Below are 18,275 nucleotides of genomic sequence, written 5' to 3'. Positions count from 1 at the left end.
TATCTGGAACATAAATTTTTATAGTATGAGAATATTTTAAGTCTGTAATGCTGGAAGTAGAAGCTCCTAGATTTTTTTCATATGTTTTTTTTTTCCCCCTCAATGTGACAAAGTACTGACTCTTGCCTCAAGGCAACCTTACAATCACCCTATAAAATTTATGGTCTAAAGTTTCACTTTTATGGCCAAAAAGACCACAGTTCAGAAAAGTTAAGAATGTTGTTTAACATCACCCAGATTATAAGTAGTGAAGCTGAAATTTGAACCCAGAAATCTTTTCTACTATACCTACTACTACTTCAAAGTAATGGGCAAAGCCTCCTCAAAATGCTAAGAAACCTTGCTTCTGCAACTGCAAGGTGAGAGGGTAGAAGTGAAGACAGCCCTAAACGTGAGTGAGACTGTGATGGAGACAGAGACGTCTCATCATGATCTGTAAGCGTCCTGGGACCTCCGGCACCTGCAACCTCCCTTTCCAAATACAGTCGAGACACTGTATGGTTGTGATCATTGGCTACCATGGAAGCCAAGAGGTAGAGGAGAAAAGGAATGCTTGCGGAGCTAAAGCAGCCCTGAATGGACTCAGGGACTGTGGGTGAACCCAAATCAAAGACATCACCATCATCATCGTGGATGGCCCCTGCTCATCCTCCAATCACAGCTTAAACATCTCTTCCTCAGAGAAGTGTTCCTTCACCTCCCAGGCTAGATTAAGTCCCTTGTTATATGCCCCCCATCCTCTGTATTCCCCAGTGCTTAAGGGTGGGGCTGGGTCTGTCCTGTTCTTTGCTTTATCCAAAGCACCAAGCACAGTGGCTGGCACCGAGAAATACCCAATAAACACAACTTTGAATGATCCCGTGGATGGCTTGCAGTTTGCTTTACAGTATTGGTTCTTCACCTGCAGATGGAATCATCTGGAGAGCTTTCATTTACCAAGCAAGCTCAGAGCCCCACCTCCAGAGATTCTGATTTAATTTTGGGGGGACAGAAACCTGAGCTTTAGGGATTCTGAAAGCATTTTCACATCCATTACCCTATTTGATCCCTACAACTAGCCTGACCAATAGAGATGGTGAGAAATTAGTCTCCCAGTTTTACAAGTGAGGAAACAGAGATGGGGTGGGGTGGGGGACTGTAATTGCCTGACGAAAGTCACAGAGCCAGCTGATGGCCAAGCTCCTGAGTCCTGGTTGAGTTTTCCTCTCCACTGCAGATTGCAGGTTGCCTCTCTCTCTGATAGGGACACTGTGTTATTCTCCATGTGTGCATGTGTGTGTTTGCAGGTGCATATGTATGTGTGTGTCTGTGTGTGTGTGCGCACTTGCACTTTGGCTGAGGGTGGGGTGGAGGGTGGGTAAAGTGGCAGAAGGAAGGAGGGTCAGAAAGGGTGATATGTGGGTATGACGGATCCCTTTATATGTATCCTGAGAAACCAAACTTTCCAGCCCTCCTCTGTTTCTTAGGTTGCCAGCAATTTAGGAGAGCTTACCAGGATTATGATCCCTTTCCCATAAACTCCTCAGACAAGGCAGGCTAGAATTCCACAGTGCCTTCTGTGCTCTGTCTGACCAGAACCTCATCCCTTCTATCCACACTCTCACCCCAAGGAGATCTCAGCCTGGAGCCCTCCACGGGGTCCGCACATCCGGCTGTCTCTGCCCCTTTTGGGGTGGGGTGGGTGGCATTCCTTCCACTTGTTGGAGCAGACGTGCTTTCCAGGCCTTCCTGTCCATGTTTCCCATTTCACTCCTCGGTGGTGCTTCTCCCCTCCCCTGTGACGGGGCCTCCTCCCTGTTCTGGCTCCAAGGCCAATTTCATCACTTCACTGTTTACAGCCTTTGCAGGAAGTATGGGAAGACTTAAATCAAGAAAGACTGACACTGCCCTTCAGCCAACATCCCCTCGAAAAGCAGAAAGCTTTGTCCTAACTTTACTCTTCCATTGAGAGCCCCGCAATGGGCACTCGTTAGCAAGCAGGAATTAATAAAGACCGTTTCCGGTACTTTGTGGAGTAGGCCTGTGAAGGAAAATGACAGTCGCCGGCACGGATCTCTGCTTTCTTGAGACCAGGGAATTCACAAGTGTTTGGCCACATTCCCTCTGCTGACATCTCATCTCCATTACTCACAGCCCTCCCCAGCTCCCCAAGAGGCTTCTCCATCCTTCTAATCCTTTGGACTTCCTGCTCAGCAGTGCCGAGCCCTGGACCCTGGACCCCGGGGACCATGACTGACCTATGTCTGGAATGCTGCAGCCACTTTTCACTGCAGCCTTGCTGATTTCATGAGAACTAAATCCAAAGCAGTTGTAAGGCTCATAGAAGCCAAGCCCTTAGCAAAGCAGAGACTCATTATATTCACATTACACCAAGATTGTTCCTTCCAGTCAGAGTATGGATGAAGAAACAGACAGTGAGAAAAGCCTGGCTGAGGATCCAGGGGCAGTGATTGATCAGAGGATGATTGATGAGACAGGGATCTATGTTCCAGGCTTACACTGGGCCAAGTGGGGCAGATAGAGAGAGGAGAGAATTTCCCTCCTCCTCCCCACATCCCATGCCTATTCCTATGCCCTCTGGGGAAATCTGATTTAGTGGTGGGCACACCTGCCTCCAGGAATGTTATTAGAGTTAGAGAGCTATAGACAGAGAGTCGAAAGAGAATTATACGTCATATAATCCAACTCCATCATGTTACCAAGGTTCGGAGAGGTTGAAGTGACCTGCCAGCTACTTAGTAGTTCCTAAATGTCCAGAGATTTGAAGCAAGGTCCAAATACTTTCCACCCAGGCCTGACATCTGCTTACAGGTCTTGCCCCCCACCCTCACCCCCACAAAGCAGGTTGTCATCTCACTGAGGTCAGAACACCTTTCCTAAGCCTCTTTCATCACAAGACTGATCACATAGTATAGCAGGTGTTCAACAAAGATGAGTTCACTGACCAGTTGAGAACGCTTGTATCCTAACCGTCAGGCTTTGCTGTTTTAATCAAGGACTCATTTATATATATAAAAAAATAACAATTAGTGACTTAAAATATGGTTTATTCTTTCCCAGAGTTCTCCATGGCTAGGGAGTGTTGGAGAGGATCAGTGCACTGAGGATGCAAAGGACTAAAGCAGCAATGACTTACAAATCAACATACAGGGGCCTAACAAAAGGAATGAACTAGATGGGATGGGGTTGGGGAGGAATGTAATGCCATTTTGGATCTGCCTACCCTCCCTTTCTCAGAAGGAGAACAAGGATATGATACTCCTTTCCTAAAGCTGTTGTTGGGGGTGGGGCAGGGAGTGGAAGGTTTTCTTTGTTTCCATAGGTGTTCCAATTCATTGCTTTACCATCTGCCCTTTTATGGCTGTCTAAGATAAGGCCTGGTTCTTCTCTATATCACATGTAAAACTCCACGTAATATAGGACTTTTGATAGGCTGGAAATGTTTTGGGGTGCTGGGTGTTTGGAACGGTTGAAGAAATCACCATATGATAGGCCATGGGTGTCTGAAGAGCTGTTAAGCTTCCAGAAAGGCAAAAATCAGGAATAAACTATTACCTTCTTTTCTTCCCCCTTTTGTTGATTCCAGGATAAAGGCTATCTGACAGGAAGGGATGGAAACTTGGAGAAGATACTGTAAAGCCTGGACTTATAAACATTTGTGAAAGTGTCTCTTGGGATGAGCTTGGGATCACGTGCTGCCTGGGAATCACGAGGAAGGAAACATCTAAGCCTCTGTGAGCCATACCAGACACCCTAAGGGCTCACAGCTGTCATGAGGGAGGGTGTTGGTCCCATAAAGAAGTCAGCTCCCAGATCATCTAGTGACAACACAGGCTCCACTCTTTTTCTGGTGATGGCCACCCAAATCACAGGCAGTGTGCTTAGAAAAAAACATGCTTTCTAAGGCCAACATTGCAAGCTCAGACCCACAAAGTAGTGGCAACCACTGGAGATTTGAAAGCATCTCTGCTCCTCTCACACCCAAGATCAGAATATCCAACCAAAAGACTTGCTTGTTTGTTTGTTTTTTTAACCTCTTCTCCCATGGAGCCACGTAGGAAGTTTGATTGAAGGAACACGTCTTGGCACATTGCTATGTGTGGCTGGTGACTATGCTGGGGTCGAGTTTCGTTCACTTCCCTGGGAGTGGAAAATAGCCTGGAGCTGTCAACCAACTGCTAACTCAATTGTGGTCACCAACTACAGCTTTCTTTTGGTTGACCAAAAATATGTATCGATTCACTCTTTAGCCTTTCTGGGACTGCATTCTTCCAGAAGAGCCAGCAAGGGGGAGAGATTCGAGGAACTGAATAAAAGGTCTTTCTTTGGGTAACTTCAAGGAACATATTTTGATGATTATCTTCCATGGAGTTAACAGAGTGGGTTTTCAAAACAGCCAATTGGGTCAGTACAAGTAAAGCTTTCAGGATCTTCTCAGGAGTCAAAGCTATATTTAAAATTGCAAAATGGCTATAGTTTAAAGTTCGAGAATGCTATAATTAAGGTTGCAAATTTGTTTTCATTAGAATCCTCCTGCCCCCACCCCATCCCTACAGGCTTCCTTTGCCAGCACTTCTGCATTTGGGTGGGTGGGAGTCAGTCTGCACCTCCCAGCTCTAAGAAAACTGGTCCTTCCCTTTCAGATTCTCCTGTTCAACAAGTGGCCATTATCTGCTTCCCTGGTTCTGCCTCTTTCTTTCTTCTCACACTTGCCTCCTTTCTGCTTCCCATCCTGAAGTGCCTTCATTCCTAAAACAGGCAACCACTAGCTACTCCATCCCAGGCTCCCTCTCTCCCCACACTATCACCACCTGACTCTCAACCCAGCCCACAGCCTCCACCCTCTCTGTTCTTGATAACCACAGGGGTGGTGGGTAAACTCCCCCTTTAAGCTAAACTCTCTTTATCCTAAACACCTTTCCTCCCCTCTCTTGTTTCTCCAACTGGGACACAATTGGCATTTTGGGTGGCACAATTCTTCACCAGGTGGGATTTACCCACAATGCCCAGACATTCAGTGTTCTGACCCTCCCGCTAAATGCCAGTAGCAATCCGCGGTCATGCTGACAACCTCACATCCCCCCCCCCCCCCCCCCCCCCCCCCCCCCCCGCTTCTAAGTAACCTCCCTCGAGGGGTGGTGCAGCCTCTACTAGAGAAGAGAAACCAGGCTATTCACCCAATACAACAGACCCCACCCCTCTCCCATCCCTTACACACTGGCCTCCTCTGTGGAGTCAGCACCCTCCCCTCTCTCCCGAACTCCACGGAATTCAGTGGACCGGAGGGGCAGGAATCACCAGCTTTCTTGAGCCCTAATGCCGCCCCTGGCCCTTCAACCCGCCCCCCGCCCCTATCTCTGCTTTTCACCACTTGAGGTCCACACTGCCTCTCGGGTGAGAACACCCCTCCCCTCTCTGAGCTCCCTGTCCATATGTGTAATGTACCAGGAATACCACCTACTTCACAGAACTGCTGTGAAAATTAAGTGAGATAATACTTGAAAAGTACCTGGCACATTGTAAATATCTGATAAATCGTAGTAGTCATTTTTATTAGTATTCTTTCTATCCTATTCAAATTACTGCTGTAGTTTATGGCCCTTTCCCCGTATCCCTCACTCTCAGGACCAATCTCCAACTTGTAAGAAATCTGTTTTTCAAAACATGTCCCATGGAACAAGGGTTCCAAAATGTTCTTTGTGAAAAAGGATTTTTTGGTCAAGTAAGTTTGGAAAATGCATACTATGTCATCATGTCAGAGATTCACAATAACATTGTAAAAATGTTGAAAAACCATGCAGAAAATAAGCCCATTTATATCTTTAATTCCATGTTTCTCAAACTTATTTGACCATATAACCGCCTGCTTTTAAAAAAATTATCTATTATGAGTAGAAAAATGGAGACAAAAACTGAATGAAAAACAGGGTGGGATGGGGGGGATGGTTTGGGTGTTCTTTTTTACTTTTACTTTTTTATTCTTATTCTCTCTGGTGTAAGGAAAATGTTCAAAAATAGATTGGGGTGATGAACGCACAGCTATATGATGGTGCTATGAACAGTTGATTGTACACCATGGATGACTGCATGGTATGTGAATATATATCAATAAAACTGAATTTAATTATTAAAAAAAACTATCTATTAAATCCCATGGAACTGGTATTCAAAGGTGCACTTATCTGGGGGAACCCTGTTCTGGATTTATACATCAGCCTGGACTGCATTCTTTTCATACTGTCTCCTACCAACAACTTTAATGGAAGCAACATTTATGCTGAAAGCCCATTGGTTCTTTAGACCTCAGGGCTCCTTGACCTTGAATCTATACTTCTCTTCTCCACACTGGTCACAGCTTAGCCTGCCCACATTCTGAAGGCAACAGCTCATTGCTATTCCATCTGCATGATCTCGATGTTGGTGGACCTCTCTCAGACCACAAAGCTCCTTTCCTTCCACCTCCCCCCTTTTGTTCCTAATGTCCTTTGGACTAAACCTTTACACTCCCTACTTCACCCATGCTATCAGCTACGGTGAACTCCAGGCCAGCCTAAGCTTCCTGCGTCAACTTCACCTCCCTGGACTCTTTAGCTTTCTCTCCTGGCTCTGGTACCATTCACTCCTCATCCTTTTTTTCTCTGCCCGGAGCCAGGGAAACACAGCACTGTGTGAGCAAGTCAGGGAGGGTTGTGGACTTCGTCCTCACCAAGTTCTACCAGCTGGATGCTCACTTGCTCTTCTTGAGTGTCCCCTCCTCCCAGCCCACCTAAAGGTAGAGATTTTAGGGTCTTCTTAGAGGCCTTTTCTGAAAAGATCAAAAGGGTTAAGTTTTTTCACTTTCCTGTAATTTCTTTTCAAGCCTACACCTCAAACCCAGCATGGGTGATGGAGTGAGGACCCTGTCATGCGTTTCAGATCTTCAAATGAACATACCCTTCGGCTCAGTAATCCCTTCTAGGAATTTTTTTCCTAAAGAGATAATTATACACCTAGGCAAAAACATAGTCACAAAGATAATCATTATATGCTATGATAAACCTGAAGGAAAAAGTAAGCTGCTTATATGCTCATCACTAGATGACTGGTTAAATAAATTATTGTAGCGCCAAAGAATGTTATACAACCATTTAAAAGAATAATCTGAATCTATATTTATTGCCTGGGAAAGATATCTATGTCCAATTGTTGAAATTTTAAAATCCATATGACAGAATAACATGGATAGTATAATCTTACCTATGTGAAAAAATCTGTGCAAGTATACACAGAATGATTTCTGGAAGAATGTTCATCTAAATCTTGTCATTTTTTCTCTCTGAGGGGTAGGATGTCATGTAAGTGTTATGAATTGCTTTTCTGAATTTTTCCAATTTTTTTTTTTACAATGAGTACATATCATAAAAGATTAAATCCAGCTACTAATGCAAATGACCTATGTTTACATCCATTATTTCACCCTTCTCTTTAGTCTCTATAGAAGAGAACCTTTCCATTTTCCAAAGCAAATCCTACCGACTTCTACCTCCTCTGTTGCTGTGCACCCCCCATTTCCCCTTCTCTTCTTTCACTCTACCTTGACCACAGGTCAACCTTACTTTGAGAAATCTTTATTACGCGGCCCCCCTTCTCACTGTAACTACTTAGTGCCTTTTGTCCAAAACTTCTTTAACATGAGGCGTATCTGTGCCTTTGCTTCAAATCTACCCAATCCTTTCTCACCCTTTGCAGTCAGTGTTTCTAATAATCAAATAATCCTATGCTAACTCTATAATATTCAACATTGTTGACCTTTTCCCTTCTTGAAACTCTCTCTTTTCAATTTCCATGACATTGCCATCACAGTTCTCTGCTTGTCTCTGACCACTCCTCTTGGTTCCTGTACATGCTCATTGTCTTCCTCCCACTCCCTAAAAGGAGAGATTTCCCAATGTGGGCTAAAGTCACTAGAGAACATCTCAAGGGAGAAGTGGCAAAGAGGGATTCCTCTGCTTCAAGCCTTCCAGAGACCCTCCAACATTGGCAGGACACATCAGAATTTCTTACTCTGACATTCAAGACCTCCCCAGCCTTATGGCTCCCTGCTTCTCTTAGCAAATCCTCCACCCACCACCTGTAAACACACCTACACAACAACCCAGTGCACAGCTCTCACCAACGTCATCTCCTGCCTCTCCTGCCTATCCCCGGACTGATCTCATCCCAAATTTACCCACCTTTCAACTCCTCCATGAAGCCTTTCCAATCTGCTCCAACTTGAAATGCTCTCTCTCTCTCCTGGGGAATCCTACTGAATCTATTTTACATGCCACTCATTTGTTCCTTGGCATCATCTGCTGCGATTATTTGGTTCTCTTATTAAGTATGTATGTAATTTCTGCCTTGAGGGCAGGAACCATCCTTGTTTATCTTTGAACTAGCAAAAGTAGGTACTCAATACATGCTTGCTGACTGAAAAGTTTGGTGTGATATCTCAGAATGCTCCAATTTTTAGCTTGGGTTCAGGTGGAGGTGAAGTTATCTTATCTGAACCCTAAAGGAGGTGTCTGCAGTATGCCAACTAGAGATGTTCAAGGCACTGTTAGAAATATGGGTCTGGACCTTAGAGCTCAGCCTATACCCACACATCAACACTAGGAGACTGGGTGAGACCATTCAAGAAATGGGTGCCTGGTAAGAAACAAGGAGTCACTGGCTGAAAGCATAGACTCATCCAGAAGAAGAGCAGCAAAGCAGTAGAGACAGCAGAAGACTAAGACTACCTGCAAACTCCCTCCTTGGGGTCTCTCTTAAAACACCACTGTCACTATTTCTACAGTGATTTGTGCACACATCTTAGGTGTTCTAGTAAAGAGTAAACTCCTTGAGAGAAAGGACAGTGTCTGAGCTCTTCTTTGTATTTTTCAGTTGCTCAATAAATGTGTGGTAAAAAGAAGCATGAAAAACTCAAGAGTCAGAATCTAGAACATAGGCTACCAGGGGATTGGGTGGGGATAGGGAATGAGATATTAAGTCTTAAAATGCACAGGGCTCCTATTTAGAATGACGGAAAAGCTTCGGTAATGGATGGGGGTGATGAGCACAACACCGTGAATGCAATTAACAGCACTGAAATATATATCTGAATGTGATTAAAAGGGAGAAATGTTAGATTATGTATATGGTAACAGAATACAAAATTAAAAAAAAAAATCCATGAAACTATGCTACACAAACGGTGAACCCTAAGTTATACCATGGACTTTAATTAAACATACAATTATAAAAATGTGCTTTCATCAAGTTTAACAAATGTTCCACACCAGTGCAAGGTATGGGTGGTGGTGGGGTGTATGGGAATCTTGTATCATATGCATGATTGTTCTGTAAACCTACAACTTCTCTAATAAAGGGGGTGGGTGGGAAGAAGCATGAAGATTTATTGGAATCCTACGTTAAGTTCTAGGAATATAAGAATCTTGCCTTTAAGGTTTTCAGCCCAGTGGAGGCCAGGGATAGAGCCAGGAGTGAAACTGTGAAAAGGCAGACAGGGTCCCCACCCTCATGAAACTCATGCTCAGATAATTAGCCTGTGGGCTTTACAGTCTTGTTCTGGAGAGGAAAAAAATGATATAGATATACATATATGGATATGGATATAGATATATAGTATATAGAAAGATATTTCTCACAGAAGGATAAACAGTAGAGTAGAATGTTAGAGCTGGAAAGAACCTCAGTTCAACCAGTTCACTTCTAGATGAAGAGACCGAGGCCCAGGGAGTACCAGTGATTTCATCAAGGTTATGCAGCTCGTCCGTAACGGGGCTAGGCCTGGACTCAGGGCTCCAGGGCTCACAACACGGACCTCCCCATACACACACACACACACCACCCACCCCACTATTGCTTGATTAAACATGAACACGGGTGGTGCACGTAAGAGTGGCACACTCGGTCACGTTGCCCAGCGTGCCGATGCTAACACCCAGAGCGGCTGCTTGTCTCTCGTGAACACCACCAAGAAACCTACCAACGTCTACTGAGAAGCAGGATGCTTTTTCCTCTCTCCCAAATTAACTTTAGGATGTGAGTCTTCAATTACTAAAATGACCCCAGCTGGATGGCAGGGAGACCATTTGGTGCTGCTTGCCTGAGGGTTTGGAGCTGCTCTCTGATATCTGACATCCAACATCAAGCTCCCGGGGCTTCCTCTGGGTCCCCCATTTAGTGGCTCTTCTACACCTTTGCCATTTCAGCTCCTTTTCGTCTAGCCTCTGATTCTTCCTAGTGCCCCAAGGTCTAAGGATGGAGGTCGCCCTTTAAAGGAGATCATGGGCCTGCTCCCAGCCAGGCGGTGTGAGGTAGATTTTTCTTGGGATCATGTTGCTGTATTTTTTTGCAGCCCCTCCTCTCCCTGCCCGCCCCTGGCTCATGTAGTGTGGGTATTGCACTCTGACTGCCCGGAGGGGCTGTTCCACCCACGCCTGGAGAACAGCAGGGTGTGGCTCTGCCCTGTTTATGGCAGCCAAAGGCAAATCTCTCAGGGGCAAGGAGGGGCCCAAGAAGCAGGCCAGCATCCAACTATCTCCACCAAGCCACTTCCTCTCTCGAAGTGGTACTCAAGCTCAGCTCCGGGGTCAAGTCACAACACATCAGAGCAAAACGGGGCTTCAGGGACCACCTAGTCAGAAAACACGGCCCAGGGAAGGAAAGTGATTTGACCACAGCCTCCCACAGGGCCCGCATGTGATCCCATGTCTTTGCAGTGCACTGGGCTGCTTTTTGTGGGGGTGGCAGTTTCATATTCATCAGGCTCCGGCTCACTGGGAGGTGTGTAAACAATTCCATGGGTGGCTGTTAATGGCTCCGACAAGCCAGCAGGAAGCTCCAAGGTGGGCCCTTCACACACCTGTGAGAGGGACTGCAGCGAGCCAGGTGCACAATTGCAACAAAAAAGAGGGCTGCTTGGGGGGCCCAGCCAGCTGGCCAGAGGCTTTGAAACAAGCTCAGCTGGTGGTGTGGCCCCAGGCACTTGACCACTGGTGGGCAGCTTTCCTCAACAAGCCAGTTCTCCTGTTTTAAGATCCGTGCCCACCAACGCTCCTCTCCTCCAAAAGCATGTTGACAGTATTTGCTGTGAGCTAGAAACCGTGAATCTTTGCCAGCAGATGTAAATCTGCAGATTGGTGGGGCTCCTTGAAAAGGAGTGCCGAAGCTGGCTTCCTCTCAGGGAAGGGCTGTGCTGGATGAGGCTCCCTGCTATGCCAGGCACTTTATTTTTTTTCCATGGGGGTGAAAAAACACCCTGATTTTTCACACTCCAGTGCTCCCAAATGCCAAATATTTGCTGTCTGCTCTGCTGTTTCCGTCTCAGGTAGAGTCAGCAGGGTTCCCACTGGCAGGGAGAACTGATGGGAGACTCCCTAAGCGGAGATGGGCTGGGAGTCAATCCTTTGCCTTCCTGGGTATCTCTGCAGCCTCAGTCCCTGGGATATTATGGTAGGTTGCTGAGGGTCTCCTGGCTACTGGAGAAAGACATACATGGGTCTGCCCTGAAGGCCTCAGTGGACCCAGAATCCCACCCCTCAGAATGGTGGGTCTTTTGGTTCAGAGCAGGGGAAAAGGGGGTGAGAAGGACTTTCTAGAGGCCCACAAGCCTCCCAGCCAGCAGACAAGAAGGAACCTGGAAACAGACAAAATGTTTCAGGGGGTCATCTGGTACCTTCTCTGGAATATTCATTCACACCAGCTCTTTTCTCCTTTATTCAGAGGAACGGAATAGCCTCTCAGAGTTCAGAAAGGTGGGTCCCTGCATCTTACTAACATACCCGCTCCTTGGCAGCTGGATATCTATTCAGTTTCAGAGGATTTCAGCCCCGCCTGCCTCTCCCTCACTGTGTTTTCTCTTACAGTGTTTTTCTGGAATGTTGGTGCAGCCAGAACCACTCTAAGAACGAGCCGTGTCTTAGCATCACCATTACAGTCCAGAGCAGCGTGGGCCCTGAAACCTGTGCTCAGATGGGGCCTAAGACCTTTCTGGAGACTTTTGGGCAATGACCTGCACCAGGGCCTGCTGAGTGGTGCCCGCACAGCTCCGTGGATGAGGTAGTGCACGTCAGGAGCTGAGTGGGTAAGGCTCCTCTCTGGCTGCCAAGGGAACTTGCTGGGGTTGATTAGGATTTGCTTGGCTCATCCCAGACAGTCCATGGGACAGGGAGGCCATCAGGAAACACAGACAGAAGGGGCCAGTGGGCAGACAGAAGGAAGCAGTGGAGAGGCAGGGGAAGTCAAGAGTCCTGGGCTCAAGTCACCTCTCTTGCCCATAGGGCCAGCTACATAATTTGCAGGGCCCAGAGCAAAATGAAAATGCAGGGTCCCCTTGTTAAAAAAAGTGATTAAAGAATTTCAAGACAACAGCAATGCATTAAACCAAGTGCAGTGTTCTTCTGAGCATGGGGTCCTGTGTGACTACACAGGTTGCATCTGCATGAAGCCGGCCTTGCCTATCCCAGCCTCTCAACTATACCCTATGGAGTTGGGATTCAATCAGGGGTTTGTGTGGGGAACTGTTTCTTCACATGAACCCTGAGAACCTTACATGTAAAAGAGACAAACACAGTTGCTCTGGTTGAAGAAGGTTGAGAGTTTCCAGCCCCACCTCTTTCACTCCCCATACATTCATTCTTCAATAACACCTGAGGGTATCATTTAAAGCCCTGCAGCTGAAGGTCCTTTTCAGTTGCAACATTCAAGTCGAGGAGGTGGTGAGCTTCTCATGGCTAGGAGCATACACCTCTGTCAGGGATGCTATGCAAGGATTACTGAAAGGCATGAACGAAAGTATTAAAAAAACCTCACAGATTACGCCTGACTCTCACCATCACTCCAAAGCCTGCCTTATCCCGGCCTCAAAATGGGTTTGAAGGCCAAGAGCACTCTTTCTCCTGGGCTTCAAAAAAAGCCAGGTTCAGGAACCTATGGGACCAAGTCTGGTTCTTATTTCTGACCCCAAAATTGGCTGTAAGGTCTATCTCGGTGATGACTCATGCTCCCCAGGGAGAGTTCAGCCCTGGGCCACAGGTCTTCCCCAGCTGCTCTGTCCTGAGGAGCTCAGAGGGAAGGTCAGACAAGGTTCAAAGGTTGGGAAGGGCCATGCCTGGGTGAGGGGCTCTGGCACAGCAGGCCTCTCCAGGGGAAGGGGCTGAAGTTCCTTGAGGAGAATCCTGGGTCTGGATGTGGGCAGAAGGCTGGGTGCCAGCTGCAGGAGACTCGGAGATTGGTCCTATGGGTGGGGTTTTACAAACTGCTGGAAGGTAGAGCTGGTGACAGCTTTTGGCCCTGCATTGACTGGTAAAGACACCAGAAACATCTCTGGAATTTAAACTTGCTTTTGAAGGATATGAGAAAAGGACTGTGAACGTGTGTGTGTGTGTGTGTGTGTGTGTGTGTGTGTGTGAGTGAGAGAGAGAGAGAGAGAGAGAGAGAGAGAGAGAGAGAGAGAGGGAGAGGGAGAGAGAGAGAGAGAGAGAGAGAGGGAGAGGGAGAGGGAGAGAGAGAGAGAACTTTATTCTCCCTCTTCTCTCTCCTTCCCTCTTAACTTCAGGGCCCTTTGCTCTCCATAACTTTCGCAGGCGGGGAGACGATCCCTGAATTCCTTCCCCGAGTCCTCCCCTCCTCCTAGCCCGCCCTGCAGGGAAAGGCGCCCACCGTGCCCTGGTCAGGTGTGAGGTCTCACCCTCCGAACTCCTTCCCCGGGCCCCGCGAGGCTTACCTTTCATGGTTTCTTCTGCTGGGGCCTCGCTGAAGGGAGGGACCCGCTGAAGGCGCCTCGGGCTGCGGCTCCCTCGAGGCAGTGACCCCCAGGGTGATGCCTGCGGGTCCTTAAAGGGCCCCCGATCGCCGCCCCCTAAGCGCTGCCCGCGGGAGGGGGGATCGAGGCCACAGTCATGCCGGAGCGGGCCCCCGCGCGGAAGGCGGCGGCGGAGGTGAGGGTCGCGCGGGGTCTGGCAGCCTCGGGGCGCCCCCGCCGGGCGCCTAGCGCGGGGCCCCGCCGCCCTCGGCGCGCATCCGGCCGCCCGGAGCCCCGCGGCAGGCGCTCGCTCCCCGCTAGCGGCGGCGCTCCGCGGTCTGATCCCGGCCCCGCGAGCCCCTCGCTTCCTCCCTCTCCTCCTCTCTCCTCCCTCACTCCCTCGTCACTCCTTGGGCCCTGGCCCAGATCAACTTCCTTGGTATTTTCAAAACTGCCGCGGCCAGGCCTCTGTGCGCCGCCGGTCCCCGCGCCCACCAGCTCCCGAGGGCCCGCGCACGCCTCCGCGCCCCGCACCCGGTGGAGGGCCTCGGGCCAGCCCCGCGCCCACGCTGCAGACGCCGGGCCTGGGGCTCCGAGCGCCGGCTCCGCCTGCCCTGCCCTCCCCGCACGCCGCCTGCTCCGCGCCGGGAACCCCGGAGGCTGCACTCCGGGGCGCGGCTGCGACGCGGGGAAGGGCAGGACGCGGGAGGAAGGGTCTTCTAGAGGTGGCTTAGACTAGGCCTGGGGAAGCCCCTGGATTTTAGATCTGGGCGTTTTTCTCACCCATCTATGGGGTAAAGGATTCCTCGGCTCCAATCCCAAATCCAGCCGTCCCGATTTGCCTGGGACTGTCCCAATTTTAGCAAGTTAAGTTCCGCAAGCCGGGTTGGTCACCCTCGCTCTGACCTGGGCCTCGGTTTTCTAAAGGAGAGAGCTGGGCCGGAAGCGCTCCCAAATTCTAGGATTACGTCCCTGGAAGGGTCTCAACTGTGAAAAAAAAAGAGACCCGACTTTAAGCAAGGAGTTGTTACTTCTCTTTGCAACCTCACTGTGTTATTCTTCACTGAGCAAACATTTATTGAGTACCTACCGTGTACCAGGCTCTGTCCTAAACTGTGGGGACTGTGATGAGCAAGTCAGACACGGTCTTTGTCCTCCTGAGTTTCAGTCTAGTGAGGAAAGCCAACAATTAAACAAGACTGAAGTGGGATGAGTGTGAAAAGTGCAGGGAGAAAGAGGACCACAAAGAGGGGGCAACCCAGCCCGGTCTTTCCTCCCAGGATGCTTTTGATTGCTACTGTCTTTCTCTTCTCCACACTCTCACTCGCACTCCCATGTAACAGCTGGAGTAAAGTATGGGAGACCCAAGGTGAAGTGAAACATTCTTCAGAGAAGGGGCTGAGGACAAGGGTCTCCCCTATTCATAAATCCCAGCAGATTGAAAAGGGCAATATTCAGGCCACTCGCTAATCTCTGTGCCCCAACTGCAGTTTTTTTTACAAAGGTGCATGATCTCACCAATTCCCACAAAAACCTGCAAAGGAGGGAGCCTAAGAAGGATGATGCCTGTTTTAGATGTGAGGAGATTGAGGTTCAGAGAGGACCTCACCTACCTGGTAGTGGCCAAGATGTACTCCTGTAGCTTTGTGTTTGGATTTTGAGTCTGCAGTCTAGCTCACCAGCCTCACTCAGTCTCCCAGGACTGTGGCACGGATCGGGGAAGCAGCTTTGTAAACACATGGAATAAATCTTTACCTAAGGGGTTACCTCGAATTAACCTAGACAGTTTGAAAATTGTAAAATTTTTCCAGGTCTGGAAAATTCTGCACTCAGTAAAAAAAACCTGCTTAACCACCCTAGTGCAAGTATTTTGCACATGTTGCCATGCATTCCTCTGAGGACTTCCTTGTACTAACTTATTTTACACTCACTCTTATCATACCCCTTTTTGAGATAAGGAAACTGAAGCATGGAGAGTAAAAATAACATGCCTAGTGTCACATAGCTGGTAAGTGGAGATCTGGGGATTTAAATCCAGGCAGCCTAAATGCAGTGCCTGTGTGCTTAGCCATGCACCACCTCTCATAGTAGGTACTCCAGTATTTGTTGACAGAAAGAACAAATAAGTGATCCTTGGTTTTATTCATGCTTTCTTTAGTTGGTGAGGTCCAAGACATTTGGTGGGAAAAAGGCCTAACCCTGGTGTGAGTAGTGTGAGAGAATACCCGATCTGTCCCCCCCACCTCTAGCCCTGTCCTCTTTGGGATTGGAGGATATTTGTAACTTGTGGGGTTGCTATGATGATGCAGGTGCATCAGCTAGGATATGAAATATGCTGGTGTCCGATTGCAGTGGGCCCTGGGTGAGCAGAGCTGGACTCCAGCTCTGAAAAATTACAGAGGATGAACTTCAATTCCAAAAGGATTCTGAAGAGAGGGAGTCCAGCCTTGTGGAGTGGCAGGAAAGGGCTAGAAAAGAGGAGCTGGCAGCCGCCAGGGGCCACAACCCCACAGTAGTTAAGAGAAAAAGAGGCAGAAAGAAGAGAGTAAAGGAGGATTAGCGCTCACATCACAGAACAAAAGGGGAGGAGGATTTCCCAGAGTCCGGGCAGGGTTACACCAGCCTTTTGAAAACCTTCGTCTGCAATTTTAGTTAATTTTCTGTAAATAGAAAGGTGGACCCAGGGTCCACTGGAACAGCTTCCCCCAGAGAGACCAGAGTATGGGGGCCATTGGGATGTGACTCAGATTGGGATTTCAGGCCAAGGGGCAGGCAGCATATGGGGTGGAGTAGGGTGGGGTAAGGAGAACTGCTTAATGTTGCTTTTAACTTGACATGGGGTAAGGGTAGGACAGAAAGCAGTTGATTGCAGCACATAAGTCATACTACATGGAAATTCAAAGAAAGTAACTAAAAAGCAGGGGCCATGTAGAGGGAAAAAACAGAATCATTAATGGTTGAAACCTCTGTGAATTAATGAAGGTGGAAAGTCCTATCTTAGTATTCTTGAGCAGTCTCCTGACTTGCTCAGGATATTTTAGTTTGCCCCAGCCCCTGGCTTCAAAATCTCCCAGTGAATACCCCCAGGCTTCCCCTTCTCTTTTTTACTTTAGGCAAAAAATATCCCTATTTCTCCTAAAGACTAATTCAGCTACTTTGATCCACCCCTACCCCCTCCATGCCCCTCTCTACTGATTAGCTTTTATTTTATATTTCATGGGACTTTATCTATCTCTCTGGTCTGAATTTGTTGCCTCTGACTCAACCCATGCTGGTCTCATGTCATATGAAGGAAAACCTTGACCTTGCTGCTCTCTCCAGCAAATGGCCTGTCTCCTTTTCACAGTTAAGCCTCTTGAAATGACTGACTTAGGGCATTACTTCCATTTCCCCTTCCACCTGTTCTCTTCCTCTAACTCTTACAATGTAGCTTCAGCCCTCAATTCTTGCTGAACTTCCTCTTTCTCTGGAAAATAGGAGCTACCTAGTTGCCAAGTATAACAACCTTTTGAAAATCTTGTATCCTTTTCCACTATTTTGTAGCATTTAACACCATTAACAGCTCCTTTTTGAATCTCTCTTCTGTTCTGGTTCCTTTGATTCTATGTATTTCTGCTTCTCCTCCTAAACATCTTTGATCCCTCTTTCTTTATTGACTCTTACTCTCCAGTATATTTTCTAAATATAGGCATTCCTTACCCTTACATTATTTAGGGCGAGTAACACTCACTTCTGTGACAACCCTCAAATCCCACTGTCTCAAAACTAGAAGAGTTCATTTCTCACTCACATCACAATTCAATGTGGGTTGGGCAGTGTAAAGGCCCCTAAGCCTGGAGTGGGGGAAGTTCTTTGCCTAGAAGCTCATTCAGCTCTCTGGAGGAACGCTCTTACACATTAAACTCCAGGCTATGCCTCTGCAAGGTTCTTCCTGGCCTATTACCCTCTTGTACACATCTGTAGAAGATGCTGGGGAGTGAGCCATCCTTGGGGGCTGCTCAGTTCTCACACTCCACTTCCTCCTGGAGCAAGAATGTTTTTCAGCTCTAACAATCAAGATAAAAGATAAATGGCAATAAAGGTCCTTAAATTTTTAACAAAGTTTGATCTTTTTGCTTCCAGTATCACGTGTCTGTGACCACACCCAGAGTTTTTCCCTGGACATAGTTTCTAAACCTGCCTTATTTCTTCGTTTCCTCCTCCCACCCCCTCCTCTCCCTCTCGTAAAGGGCAGTTAGCTACCTTGATACTAACAGATTGGACTGGAAATGCCAGGTCCTTTAATTGATCTTTTTGCCAAGGCTAGGTCTTAATGGGTCTTTGTTGCTGAAAAGTTTTCTCAATCTTATTTTCTGCTATTTGGATCTAGATGGAGATGGTGTTTGCTTCCCTTTCAGGCCTAAACTTTCTGGACTCTCTATTTCCATTCATCTCTCTTTGCAAACCACTCAATTCTCCTGAGCTCATGTCGTCCTTGCATTATTTTGCTAAATATAGTCAAAAGCAG

The 18,275-nt window shown here is 47.7% G+C and overlaps 1 protein-coding gene across 3 annotated transcripts in view; it reads right to left on the bottom strand.

The window, feature by feature from the left end:
- SCARA3 (scavenger receptor class A member 3) overlaps positions 1 to 14,655 on the bottom strand; it is a 40,681-nt gene extending 26,026 nt beyond the window's left edge. For 2 of the 3 annotated variants that reach the window (XM_037813320.1, XM_037813322.1), the window contains exon 1: positions 13,751 to 14,109. In XM_037813320.1, coding sequence (XP_037669248.1) covers positions 13,751 to 13,757 — 7 coding nt within the window. In that variant the 5' untranslated portion in view covers positions 13,758 to 14,109. Of the gene's footprint in view, positions 1 to 13,750; positions 14,110 to 14,551 lie in introns of those variants that run through there. The other variant, XM_037813321.1, reaches the window with a different exon arrangement.
- Between the last annotated feature and the right edge of the window lie 3,620 nt (positions 14,656 to 18,275).

This window comes from Choloepus didactylus, chromosome 20 (assembly GCF_015220235.1).
Source record: "Choloepus didactylus isolate mChoDid1 chromosome 20, mChoDid1.pri, whole genome shotgun sequence".
NCBI lineage: Eukaryota > Metazoa > Chordata > Mammalia > Pilosa > Megalonychidae > Choloepus > Choloepus didactylus.
The sequence above is the reverse complement of the archived record's forward strand: the minus strand, read 5'-3'. Positions and strand labels throughout refer to the sequence as shown.